The sequence below is a fragment of the Sphaeramia orbicularis genome, chromosome 22 (assembly GCF_902148855.1).
Source record: "Sphaeramia orbicularis chromosome 22, fSphaOr1.1, whole genome shotgun sequence".
Taxonomy (NCBI): Eukaryota; Metazoa; Chordata; class Actinopteri; order Kurtiformes; family Apogonidae; genus Sphaeramia; species Sphaeramia orbicularis.
Window position 1 is genome coordinate 32,019,967 of NC_043978.1, and position 14,557 is coordinate 32,034,523.

Consider the following 14,557-nt stretch of genomic DNA (forward strand, 5'->3'; position numbering starts at 1 on the left):
GGATATAAGGTGTTAATGACATCTCAGTGGACCAATAGGAAGCCGAGGCTCATTCGCACGTTGGCACAATTGGCTTAAAATAAAGACTAATGTGTACGACTAGTTTCTGCGATGATTGGATGGAGGATTGTGCATTGAAAATTATCAAACTGGAGCTGTGTTTGATAGTAGCCTGCGGGGACTGAGGGGCAGGCGATGCAGCAGAATGGTGCCTTCAGGTTCCTGCAGTTTTTGTGTGCGGGATTAGCCGCTGCTTAGCATTGTGTGCAGACGCAGGGCGCTCACACGCCTGCCAGCCGCGTCAGGTGGATGCGCCTGTGGTGATCCAGGTCGCCCCTATGGATCGCGTCCATGGATGTCTTCAAACCCGCTTTGGACAATAGTTTGAGTCCCAAGGCGTGCGTTTCCTCATCGGAAGAAGCAGAGGCAGATGTTTTTCGCTGGCCGACACCGGAGAATGGCATCAGCGCCGCGCCGGGTGCAGGACCCGCAGCCACGGGCTTCTGGACGGCTGTGTTTGACTATGAGGCCACTGCGGACGACGAGCTCAGCCTGCGGAGGGGGGACCTGGTGGAGGTCCTGTCCAAGGATTCCCTGGTGTCAGGAGATGAGGGATGGTGGACCGGTATGATAGCAGACCGGGTTGGCATTTTCCCATCTAATTATGTCAGCAAAGGGAAAGGCATTCCGGAGGAGATCCGGGACCCCTCAGAGCAGCAGTACTCAGTGCCTCCTCTGCACCGTGAGTATCCCATTGTGCTGCATCCTTAGGCTCATGAAATTACTAAAACACAACACTGGGCTGCAGGGTCTTCCCCTGTCTTTTGTTTTATTGCCAGAGAAATGCACGTTGAGAGTGCTGTGTCATGGTAGGCGCAGTGCACTCCTGCTGGCCTAGACACAGGCTGGCCCCAGCATCCTCACAGCTTCAGGACCATTATTCAACACAGCCTGTCAAACAAACTGTTAGTCGCGGTCAGTGATGCACCCGCTTCGCTGCTCAAATTACATTGCACAATGTTTCACCACTAACAATGTTTATCAGAAGTGCACCTGAATCATGCTGTGTGGTCAGAATAAGCCTGCACTTTCCAAGATAATGCATGATTTTAAAGTGTGTTTGCATTGGGATTAATCCTGTCTGCATATTTTTGGAATAAGAAACAAAGAATTTTTGCATCTGCTAAATTGTGTTTGTAAAGAAAAAGCTTCTGTAATTGAATTTCAAGCCAAGGCCTCAGATAGATACAGTAAGCAGAATCCACTGTAGTGCACTGCACTGTGAAGCTCAAAGCAGTGTTTCTACTGGCCTTTGTGAACAGTGTGCCAAGTGGATACTCTGCAGTAACAAACCTATTGTATATCCCCACTCAGGACTGCAAAGGTTATATCTGCATTAAAGCTACAGGGCAAACAATTAATCAAATTATCTATTTCAAAATACAGCCAAATGTCACATCACATCACTATAAATGAAGCATTGTGATGTACACAGGTGGTCCACTGAAATTTTAATCTAAGCATAAAAAGGTGCTTTGTTTAAGTCCATGGCGCCTACACCAGCTTTACTTATTTGGATAGACCATGCTGTCTTTGTTGGCTGTCTCAGTCTTTGTTGGCTTTCAACTCTTCATACTCGGCAGCAGCTGGCCTACTTTCACATAGCATCCCACCTGAAATATTCATCAAGGTCAGTCTGCTGAGTAGACTGTTAGAAATACACAACATGAACATTTACAGCCACAACTCCTAACAGAGACACACAGACTTGTGTTTACATCATCTCACACCTGTGATTTAAACACTCGGTGGAGTCTTCTCTGCCCTCCTTGTTTGAAATTCCGAACCAGATTTTAGGACATATGCCTCCCTTGAGTAATAGCAGCAGAGAAGCCTCCACAACATCCTGTATTTGGGGCAGCAGCATGGCTTAATGCTTTGGTAAAGCATCCTGAACTATATGACCTGGTTTTTAGATTCTTGTTAGCAAGGACTGCCTCCCTTAAACACTTTAGATAAAACAGCTGATCCCTACAAGCTTTAGGGCCTGGACTGTACCCAGCCTGTACCTCCTCTGTTGCTAAATTATGGGGTTGATTAATGCATTCTTTTCAAGGCTGATATTGTAAACAGTGAGAACAAAAACCGGTATTTGAAAATATATACATTTACAATAAACTGAAAAATCTCAGTCAAACTTAAGTAATTCCAATAAAAACTTGAAATATCTGTAGGCTAACTGTAATGTTAAATAAATGAAGTACAATTAATACAGTCAAGAGCATTTATAGTCAGCTTTCACACTAGCAGAATCATAAATGTTATTTTTCACTTTGGTGTTTATATGATAATACTCATAACATGACTACAGATAAAACAGGCAGAGAGACAGTAGCATGTTTTCAATGAAGTTGATTATTTAATCAGTTATTGGTTTAAAAGGATTTTTTTTAATTATAAAAATGCTGATGTTAGATGCTATAGTCTTTCAGGTAGATAAATGGTTGACCTCTACCTCTGATTTATATGAGCAGAAAGGATCACATCTATTCAAAGTTATATCAAGAGGTTTTTACTCCTACTTGCTCTTTGTAGATAACATTTCTGTGCATTTTTTCTCTCTAGTAAGTTTTTATCTTCTTCTTTCTCATGTTTCCTTAGTCCTGGAGATTGATTTCTCAGAGCTCACCCTTGAGGAAATCATCGGTGTTGGTGGTTTTGGAAAAGTCTACCGTGCTGTGTGGCAGGGCACAGAGGTGGCAGTGAAGGCAGCACGACGGGACCCCGATGAAGAAGTGGAACAGACTCTGGAGAGTGTCCGGCAAGAGGCCAAGCTCTTTGCCATGCTCAACCATCCCAACATCATGGCCCTGCTGGGGGTTTGTCTGCAGGAGCCCAATCTGTGCCTGGTCATGGAGTTCGCCCGGGGCGGCCCCCTGAACCGGGCCCTCGCTGGGAAACGCATCCCTCCATGTACGCTGGTGGACTGGGCTGTGCAGATCGCCAGGGGGATGCACTACCTCCACAACCAGGCCATCGTCCCCATCATTCACCGGGACCTCAAGTCCAGCAACAGTAAGATTCTGTGTTTTATAATAATCTTATGATTAGTGTAAAAAACAAAAAAAAAAAGTAATGGGCAGTTGTTTTTTAACATTTCATTTTTATTTAGTCTTTCAAGTAGTTTAAGTGTTATTTCAAAGTGTTGACTGATTTTAATTTAGTTATTTAGTTCTAGTGATGTCGTTTTTAAGGAAAACTTTGATTCATGGAAACCAAAAAATGAAGGGTAGAAGAATGCATGGCTTCAAATCGGATTTCCAAAACATATGTTTATCAAAGGTCCCATATTAAAGCTATTTTAGACTTGTATAACGTAAACTATTAACACTGAGGGAAAATAAAAGTAACGGAATCATTTTTATTTTTATTTCAGCTATTTTTTATTTAGTCATTGTCTGTAATATCAGGAAAATTTATGATTTTTTTCAGCAAATTGAGTAATTTTAGACAGTAGTATGGTGATACACTCACTTAATGGCAGATAATTTGATATAAAATAACTGCACATGCTTCAAAACGTATATAAATCACATCATGCTGTGGTAGTGCTGAATGAGTTGTGTTTTTGTGTGTGGCTTATGCAAAAAATTAGAGCAGAGAGGAAAAGTAGTTTGCATGTATGTTTGTGGAGCAGTTGTAATCTTGCATTTTACCCAACTGGATCCCCTAAATCCCAAGCCTATTACTGCGGATTTGTCCAATGCTCTGCTGCAGCCTCGCTATTGGAGGCCACCATGATGCACACATGCAGCTTCTGTCCTGCCATTGGCTTATTCTCTGGTGATCAGCTGACTTCCAATAGGCTGCTTTTAAGTGTTAAGTCAGTCTAACTAGTTGCCATCCTGGGCTCTGCGGGGAAAACCCATGCCCTCTACAGCAGACAGGACAGTGAAGTAGACAGACGGCTTGAATTTTTGACCTCATATTTAGTTTATTTCCTTAAATGTTTTTGATCTCAGCACATAGAATCATACTGATATCTGCTTGTTGTTTGGTGGTTTTTAGAAGCTTATGGAGACTAAGTTTATTACATTTTACATGTTGCATTTTAAGTATCCATGTGTCAAGTCTGATGCCAGAGGTGGAGAAACTAATAAAGTAGTAAAAGGTTACTTGAGGTGCACTTCTGCTGTGAAGTGGATAATGTGGGTAAAACAAAACCACACCCTGACGTTAGACTGTGGTGTTAAAGTTGTAGTTGTAGCCCATGTTCCACAGCTCTCTTTTAGACTTCTGACCACAAATGTGTAGGTTAAAGAATTGGTCAAGATGTTAAAATTAAGGAATAGTGTGACATTTTAAGGAGTACTGTCAGATGAGAAGATTTTACATTCATAACACTACTTTGCAAAGCTATCACAATTGAATTAGTCTGATTATGTCAAAAGATGAGGAAGTACACCAGCATACCCAAAGCTATAATATTTTGTTTCTTACCCCGCCCCCTGAAGGGAAGGCAAGGGGTATTGTTTTTGGTTCGGTTTGTTTTGTTTGTTTGTTTGTTTGTTTGTTTGTTTGTTAACACTCTAGCAGCAAAACTATTGGCTGAATTCATACCAAATTGAATTTATAGATTGCCAGTGACCCAGAATAGATCTCATTACATTTTGGGAAAAGTAGGTCAAAGTTGCAATTTTTTTTTCTTTAATTTTTTTTTTTTTTTTTTTCCATTTACTCATTATAGTCAAAATTTCAAAAGTCTGTAGCAGCAAAAGTGTTGGGTAAAATCATACCAAACTGGGTTTATAGCTTGCCAGTGACCCAGAATAGATATCATTGCATTTTGGGAAAAGTACATCAAAGATTCAATTTTTTCAGATTTTTAAAAAAAAAATTTTTATTCTTTTTTCCCCTCATTTACTTATAACACTGGTCTACAAGGAAAATGCTTCCAGAATAAAAGTAGTGAAATTTTACCACATGAGAGTCACTGATAAAGAAAAATCAAGTAAAAAATGCTGGTTGGCTGAACTTTCCAAGATACAGCCTTGGGTCAAAATGTGAAATTCAAGAATTAACGAGAGAATGGGTTTGACTCAAAAGGAATATTTGTCTCAGAGCTACAAGATCTACTTCAAAATACTGTCTGCACATTAGAATACATTCACTTTACAGGTTCTATTTAGTGGAAGATTTATAAAACTATTTTCTAAATGTACATAAACCAATATATATGTGTAATAACACTCAATCATATACCTTGAAAACATCAGCAAACCGGCACTTTTGTCATTTATTTTCCAATTAATCTTATTAAAATACATAACATTTAGCACATTTAATCTCTGAAGCAAATCATTCCTAAAAAAATTGTAGACCAGTGTAATGTGTGAAATTTCACATGTCTGTAGCAGCAAACTATTGGTTGAATTCATACCAAACAGACCTTACTAAGTGTCAGTGACCCAGAACGGATCTCATTATATTTTGGGAACAGAAGGTCAAAGTTTTTTTTTTTTTTTTAGCTTTATTTGTATTGTTTACTGCATGCACATCTCAAAACAAGAGAAGCATAGAGGACATATGGGATACATTGACCACAATAAATCCTGTGACCAACAATTGTTTTTAGCAGTGTGACGTTGAAGTGAAAATTGTCCATTTCTTCCATTTATCATGACATTGTTCCTCTTGAGTCCTCAGTCTATGGGTCAGAATCTCCATCTCAAATATTCCAATCACAGTTTGTATCCAGTTGTTAGTTGTCGGTGGTTCTAATCTGCACCATTTTTGGTAATGGCCTTTTTACAGGCTGCTAATAGTATTTTAAACAAATATCTATCATTATTTCTTACATTATTACCAATAATACATCCAAAATACATCACCAAACATGTTTTAGGAATTGGATAACCTAATATCTTAACAATTGTTGAATATACATTATCCCAGAATGATTCAAGTTTAGGACATGACCAAAAGACATGTGCATGATTTACACTGATATCTCCACATTCTCTCCAACATGGTTGAACTCTGGACATATATTTAGCTGTAATTTTAGGAGTCAAAGTTAATACTTTTTATGAATTTTTAAAATCTTCCCATTTACTTATAATAGGCGAAATATGTGCAAGGGGCGGGGTTTGATGTGCCTGGCACCACTTGTTTAATCTAGACTTTCTCGCCCAGACAGAGCTATTATGGTTTTTTTCATCTGTTTCCAGTCTTTATGCCATGCTAAGCCAACTGACTGACTGTGGAAAGATGCAAGAATGATGATTATAAAGTCATCTAAATCCAACGTTTAACATGTAATCTAGATCGCTATTGGTTAAATTTTTGTACATTTAACCAAAACAAAAAAAATACATTATGACCCAGTGACCTCATGGTTTTTTTGAAGGGTCTGTCTAAATACTGGATTTTGCAGAACAACATCAATGCTAGGAGAAATTCATATATATCAACCAATATGCAATGGAGGAGGGATATTCTCCAGTTCAATAATAGTAATAATAAATAAACCAATGCACTGAGTGGTAAAATTCACTTCATGCTTAATATAGAAACAAAAACAGTAAGTTCAGTCAGATGTATCAATTATCCTTTCATCATAGTCTCTTCATCTAATAGTAATAGTCTAGTAATAATGAAAATACTAAAAATAAGTAGCAGCTATGGCCAAAAATCGTGAAGTCACATCTTCTGTTGGGTTTCTGTAAATTGGCTTAGAGTCTGGTTCTGACCAGCTCTATACGTAAAGTGTCATGAGATAACTTTTGTTATGATTTGGCGCTATATAAATAAAATTTGATTTGATTTTGATTTGATCTTTGACCTTTGACTATAAAAATATGTTCAGTTCATCATTCAGTCCAACTGAATATTTGTGCTAAATTTGACCAATTTTGTCCTGTGATATTGTGCTCATAAGGATGAACAGGCATAAGGAAGGACACAGTGTTGTTTCCAAGTGAATGTTTTGCACAAATTTTGCATTTGTCATAATGACACATGACATAATGAGGACCTCCAGGATGGACAGACACACCTTTATACAGAGATGTCCTGTGGATGCATCTAGAAAAATCACAAATACAGCCGTATAATGCCGAAAACAAAGAAGAAAATTAACATATTTTTCTGCATTGGGTTATGTTTGTAAAAAAAAAGAGAAGAAAAAAAAAGAAAAAATGTATTGATATTGGCCAATGAAAGTATATCGGTTGGGCTTGGGTTTTTGGGTTTTTATTTTTATCTTTAGACTACCCAGTCATGTAAACCTTTTTTTTTTTTTTTACCATATTTGATTAAAAAAATTTGAGAATATATTTTTGTTACTATATACTTATAGTTTCATCTTCAAGTCGTGTTTGTTTGGATCTTGAAATAATAGTGACCATAACCCCTTCAGCTCTCTCTCTTCTGCCTTTGCTTTTCTCATTACATGATGGTCAGTAGATGCTCTCCTCTTAAGCGCTGTGCATTACCCTGAGTGCATACATTTGGAGTATGATTGGCCCCAGGAGAGGGGTGTCATCCATGTGTGCTTCCAGTTGTACTGTTTGAGCTACACAGGAGCGGGATTTACTTTAGCCACATGTTGGGGTTTAGTTTCTTCTGTAGCATTAGAGCCACATGAGCAGCAGATGAAGGGATGCTTGATGTTCGCCGCAGCCTGTGGACACACCCTCCCCACTGGGCACAGCCACAGCAGATGGCCTGGCATTGGAGAGAGTGGGGGAGAGCGAGCATGTGGTTAGGAGGAGCACTACTTCATTCTGCATGTTCACTACGGGTTGTTTTTTTTAGTGTATTTCAGCATAAAAAGTAAGAAGGAATTTCCCAGACGGACTTAGATTTTGAGATGCCTCTACAAAGAGTAGAGCAAAACACAGCCCTGTTTTTCATATTGTTGATGTGTCATTATCTTGCGTGAAATATTTTACAGTGAACATGGCTTGACTATATGATATTCGGTTTCTTGTCAAAATCAACGAAAAGTTTGATTGTACAACAGGAACGGAATCTGCTGTATAACATGATTTGATATCTGATAATAATGATTACAAAGTCACCAGAATCAGACTCTTATGTCCATAGGGAGTTGATGCATGAAACAGGGAAAATCAGCAAAAATTAGAAGAATCGGCAACATCCATGTCTATTCCTAAAGTACACTTTCTTAAAGACACACTGAATATAGGTAGAATTAAAAATATAAAGCACATATTTGTTTTAATTTATTAGGATAAACCCCTTGAGAGTTTACTATTTTTGAAAGGCTACCAACATGCACCACACAAATCAACATACAGTCGCGGAAAAAACTATTAGACCATCAAAAGTCATCAAAAACAATGGTTATGCAGTCAAGTACTAACTCCTGTGTGTATCATGTGACCAAAACAGACAGAAAAGAAAACATGGAATGCCTAAAAGCACTGTTTTTGTCAGTACAATGCCACAGATATTGATTTAAGAACTGAAGTGATTTTGGTTATTATCAAGAAAACATGGAAAATGGATAGATATCAGCTCTGAAATTAAAGTCTTGTGAGCTATTTTTGTTGTTATCATTATATTTGTCCACACAAATGTACCTTTAGTTGTACCAGACATTAAAATGAACAAGAAATTAAAGAAAACAAGGGTGGTCTAATCATTTTTTCTGCGACTGTGTATGTATATGCCTTTAAGAGTAGCCACTACAAAATTTATTTCACAAACACTTGATCTGAACTGGTGACACATTCAAGGTGTGCCCTTCGTGGTAGCTGGGATAGACCCCAGCATCCCCGTGACCCTCTGGAAGATTAAGTGGTTCAGAAAATGAATGAATGAAAGTACTTGAAGACTGATGTCTTCTTAGACAAATAGTTTAACTCTGGTGTCATGGGTTCCTAATAGATATCCCATTTCACCAGCGCTGCACAGTAATTCCGATGTTGTCACACTGTGCAGGTACAAATGACAGACCAATTAATCACTTTGGATGATTAATTGGTGCCAAAAGGATGTTTTTCTAAAATGCTTGCATCAGCGATTTGACTAAGATAGCAGCACATGGCTAATATCAACTGGCAGTACTCAATTTGAGGGAAAATATAAGAGTAGCAGCAAGATTTACCTATTTTTCATGGACAGTTAGTTATTCATGTCCAGATTTATTGATTGATTACTTAGAATTAGATTTTTTGTGATCCAGATTTATCTCTTTATATATGTATTGGTAACACTTTATAATAAGTACACGCTATGAAGCATTAGTTAAGCATTAACAAATACTGAATTCATCATTTATAAAGCATATTTCTGACATGAATGCTCATTAATATATGGTTTATAAGCACAGTTATAATGGTTTTACTCATCATTAATAAGGTTATCTGCAATGTGCTTAATGATTATATTTTCATACTTTATAAATTATGGATTCAGCATTTAAACATTTTATATTGCATCACTTACAAACCAGTTTTGATGTGAATTTATGCTTGCACATACACTATTCGGACATGTACAGGGTGGGGAAGCAAAATTTACAATATTTTGAGGCAGGGATTGAAAGACAGTGTATGACCAATTAGTTTATTGAAAGTCATGAGAATTTAAATCTTCAAATCATATTTTACTGCATTTCTAATGGTCTTGTTGTCTACCTCAAGTTCAATTGCCATTTTTCTCATTGGTTGGATCCTTTAGGATTTTGGATTTGAGAGCTTTAATAAAAGCTTTGGTATGTTTTTTGTTGCTTCCTCCACTTCCAGACTTTCTCGTAATAGTTTTGCTCATAGTCATTCTCTTCTTTACATTATAAACAGTCTTTATGGACACTCCAACTATTTTTGAAATCTCCTTTGGTGTGACGAGTGCATTCAGCAAATCACACACTCTTTGACGTTTGCTTTCCTGATTACTCATATGGGCAAAAGTTTCTGAAAAGGTATGGATAATAGTGTTAGGTATGATTATGACATCAATGTATGTTTGGTTTCAAAACAACTGACGTAGTGCCTGCTGAGAAAAAACAACTAAATGTTCATTGTAAATTTTGCTTCCCCACCCTGTACTAATGGTTAGTGAACATTTTAGTGTGTATTTTATGCTAACTTACATATTTATTTTCCAATAGATGTCCTATAAACAGTTATTAATACAGGAATTCATTATTTCAGGTAGTTATAAAACACTTACAACTCATTAATTAAGTATATGGTGTGAGCTCATCTTAAGTGTGGACTATCTATGACTTTTAAAGCATTTACAAATGAGATTTAAAGGTTGGCAATGCCGAAAGACTCACAAAAGTGTCAGTTATTCTAACAAAGGAAAGACACAGCACATGGGATTATTAAAACAAACTGCATGATTGAATGATGAATGATTATGAATGATTAGTAGAACATTTATAACTGTGCTTATAAACCATATACTAATGAGTATTCGTGTCAGAAATATGCTTTATAAATAATGAATTCAGTGTTTATTAATGCGTAACTAATGGTTCATAGTGTGTACTTATTATAAAGTGTTACCTATGTATTTTCTTGAATTAGATTTTTACCTGCCATTCACCCACAAATTACTTTAACACATATTTAATTTCTTACACTGCTGATATATTTTCAGGGCTGATATTAACTAATTCATTGTTTGTCATCTTATTCCTACTCCAAACCCATCATTATTGTATGAATCTATATAAATCAATCAACTTATAGTAAGAGAAAGGCATAAAACACAAAAACAAAACTACATTTAATCATAATATTCTGAGTGAATCATTTCCAGCATTTGTTTTCTTTGTGTAGAGGTGTTTCATGTTTTCAGTTCCTCTACTAAAATATCACCAGAGGCTGTTCCTGTAATTTGATTATCGTAGTATTGGAGTTTATTTGGTTGAGATTTTCTGTTGTAAAAATATCATCAAGGGTATCTTTTATCACTGTTTTGCTGTGTGGTAGTGGCTCACTGTCTTCTTGGTTTCTCTGTTTGTTCTCTTTTTCTCTCTGTTCTGCTTTTATCCTTCCAATACTTTCATCTTGTCCTCCCAACAACCACACCCTGTTTTGTTGTGTCACTGTCTGATTTTTTTTTTTTTTTTTTTGCATTTCCACATGTATCATCTTTTATCGTGGGCTTGATCCTCCTGCTGTTGCCCCTCCCAACGTTACAATCCCGGTGATCATTACCTTAAACCTTTTACTTTTACCGCCACCCCACCTTCCGATCTACACGTTGTTTTCCCCCCATATCCTCTGATTGAAATCCCCTCATTATTTCCCGTTCCATTATACCCGATCCGCATATTCAACCCAGTCTTAATCCTTGAGAGGGTTGAAATGGAAGACCTCAGCAACAAGACTCTGAAGATCACAGACTTCGGCCTGGCTCGAGAATGGCACCGCACGACCAAAATGAGCGCCGCCGGCACCTATGCCTGGATGGCTCCTGAGGTCATCCGCTCATCGACTTTCTCCAAGGGTAGCGACGTTTGGAGGTGGGCAGAGGAGGGGGTTTTGTCAGAAATATAACAGTCTGTGTTCCAGTTTGTAGCAACAGTCTGGAAACTGAGCCAAAAAGGGAAATAGTTGATCCATCATCCACATAAAAAGTCAGCTCTACCAGTAGTTGCCATGGTAACAAAGCACACACTACTGACACATGGACACATGGGAAAAAGAAGAAAATGTGTCTCATGAAATGGATACCAAACTAAAGCAGGTTAAAGAGTTTGCACAACTATATTCAGCACTACACTATAGATTAAGGACACTGTAGTCATTACAATGCTGTTTATTTATTATGTCAGTATGTATTCTGCAGTGGTCAAATTCAGATTGACATCCTTACTCTACTACAAGTAAATATTTTTCATTTAAAGTCTTACTTATTTAGATATAATTTTCAAATTCTGATTTGCCTAAATTATGAACTGAATGTGCAGTGAAATAGTTCCTGTCAGTATTTTACCATACATATAATGTTTTGGATTCATTTCACTGCGCTATTAATGTATATTTAGCATTGTCCTATGGTTGAAATGCTCATTTAAATTATTTCATATTCTGTTGGGTATTCTATAAGATCAAATCTCTGTGGCATTAGTCCGATGTGAACCACTTTTGTATAAAAATGTAACTTTGTAGGGGCTCAGAGGAACAGGTTGTCAGCTTATTAATGATAAATATTCCACTTAAGACGTAGACAATATTCTGAATAATTTTTCATCAGGGTATTGATTATTTGCAAAAGGCTTTCTACATTTTTGGGTTTTTATTCATTCTTCCCTGTCCTTGATGAAACCTGATTCATCATTATTTGACCCAGTTATTTTGCTTAAGATGGAGAATTTTATCACATCCTCTGCACGTTCTAGTGGAATAGGAGTATTTGGCATCATAAAATGGAATTATTCATGTACAGTGTGTTAAATTTGCATTAAAGCGCACAACTAAAACTACTTTAGATATTTATATTTCACCATTTCTTAGCAGTAAAGTTTTAGGTCAGAGCCATTTGTAAATACATGCATGTATTTGAATAACTTTCTCATATATATGGTGATAAAATAGATACCTGATACACTTACCCCTGACAGTAGAAGTGATAATAATTATTTCAGTACAATGGCACCTTTTGCTGGGTTGTACATATTAGGCATCAAGTGATTATTAAGTCCTCAAAGCTGATGAGTTGGAAGCAGCAGAATGATCAACATAAGGAACTGAGTGACTTTGACAAGGGCCATATTCTTGTCTAGGACTTGGGTCAGAGCTGGGTTTTTTTTTTGGAAAACTGGGGTCTTACACCACATTAGACGGCTGGTAATAATGTTAAGATGCTCAACTGTTGTTGCTCTTTAGACTATGTATGATAGGTTCTAACCACTTTTCATGGGGAATGAACAACCAGATCTGGAGATGGTCTGATCCAATGATTTGACCATCACAATTTCTTTCTTTTTAAAGTTGCTCAGAGCTCTATTGCCCATTTTGCTGTTTCCAACACATTCACTTCTAAGGCTAAATGTTTACTGAGTGCCTAATATATCCCACCCACTGACAGGTCCCATTGTCATGAGATAATCAAAATTAATACCGCTTTGCCTGTCAGTGTTCATAATTTTATGGCTGATTAATGAATGTAAGATATTACTATTATTATTAATATTATTATTAGAATTTGGATAATCGTACTGTCAATTAGAAAATGTATTTATGTCGATCTATATCCAAGTATGTCTGTGTAAATGAACTCACTGATACTGTGAGGTGCATGGTTTCTGTGCCCTTCCCGTTCTCCTTTCTGCCAGTATTTTTGTCTGTAGACTCAGAGAGGGCCTGTCTAAGCCTTTCCTGAATGCAGAGTTTCCCTGAAAAACCGGATTAAAATGTGATCATTGCAACAGCCAGAAGCAGGCAGTTGGGCTTATGATGATACTAATAAGAAGACAAAAGTCCAAGTGCTAATGACAGAGGGGAATTACTATGACTCTCTAAACAGGGATGAAGATGCAGTTGAAAGTGTTTTGTTTTGTTTTTTAGTTCCTACCAGAAGTTTCCAGGTGCTTCTTAAGCCAAGTTGTCTGTATGAGCCAGATTTTGCTTAATTAAGCATCAGCAGCAACATAACATTTGTGATTTGTTGGTCATTTATTACAGCTGATCAGTGTGTGCTTGCTGCATTAGTCATTTGATTGTGTTGGCTCAACCTAGCTGCATTCATCTTTTGACATTTTCTGATTTTGACCTTACTTTACCTTGGTATTTGCATGAATAGGCTGCAAAATCGTAATCCCTTTTTGATATTTATGCAAATTAAGTAGTGTCACTGAACACCTACACTGTTTCTGCAGCATCCTTTTTCATATTCATGTATTCTTACGCAATGTCATCTCAGAACCTACAGATTGTTTGAAATTCTTTTCACTTGAACCAAACCTATACTTTTGAAGGTGTACTATATATTAAAACTGTATTAATGTATCTAAACAGATTAATTCTTCTGTTTTTCTTTTTTAACAATAAAGTTATGGTGTACTGCTGTGGGAGCTGCTGACAGGTGAAGTACCTTTTCGGGGAATCGATGGTCTTGCTGTGGCATATGGAGTGGCTATGAACAAACTGGCTCTGCCCATCCCCTCAACTTGCCCTGAGCCTTTTGCACGTCTTATGGAAGGTAAGACTGGAATGATACTTTCTGTTCAAAGTTGGGGTTTTTTATAAATTAGATTAAAATGATGATATTCTCAGAGGTTCTGAAACTTTTTGAGCACAAGAACTTAAAGAGAAATTCAGCATCACCCAGAGACCCAAACTCACAAAAGTACATTATGAACTGTCATAACAGCTGCATTTTATGCTGACTTCACTGTCAAAACAACGTTGAATAAATGCACTTTTCTGTCTAATCTATTCAGGAAACACTGATATAGTATATATTTGTACAGTACACTGTCTGGCTGAAAACAGTTGCTATCTGAATTTAACTTAGTAAACAAGTAAGAGTCTTCCATTGGATAATTACTGCAGTGATTAATATGTTT

General features: G+C 37.1%; 1 protein-coding gene across 2 annotated transcripts in view; it reads left to right on the forward strand.

The window, feature by feature from the left end:
• Positions 1-90: 90 nt before the first annotated feature.
• Positions 91-14,557, forward strand: part of map3k9 (mitogen-activated protein kinase kinase kinase 9) — a 39,106-nt gene continuing 24,639 nt past the window's right edge. For both annotated transcript variants that reach the window (XR_003934535.1, XM_030127194.1), the window contains exons 1-4: positions 91-742; positions 2,662-3,075; positions 11,329-11,509; positions 14,042-14,190. Coding sequence is in view for 1 of the 2 variants with exons in the window: in XM_030127194.1 (XP_029983054.1) it covers positions 352-742; positions 2,662-3,075; positions 11,329-11,509; positions 14,042-14,190 (1,135 nt within the window). In the remaining variant the exon portion in view is untranslated. The remainder of the gene's footprint in view (positions 743-2,661; positions 3,076-11,328; positions 11,510-14,041; positions 14,191-14,557) is intronic.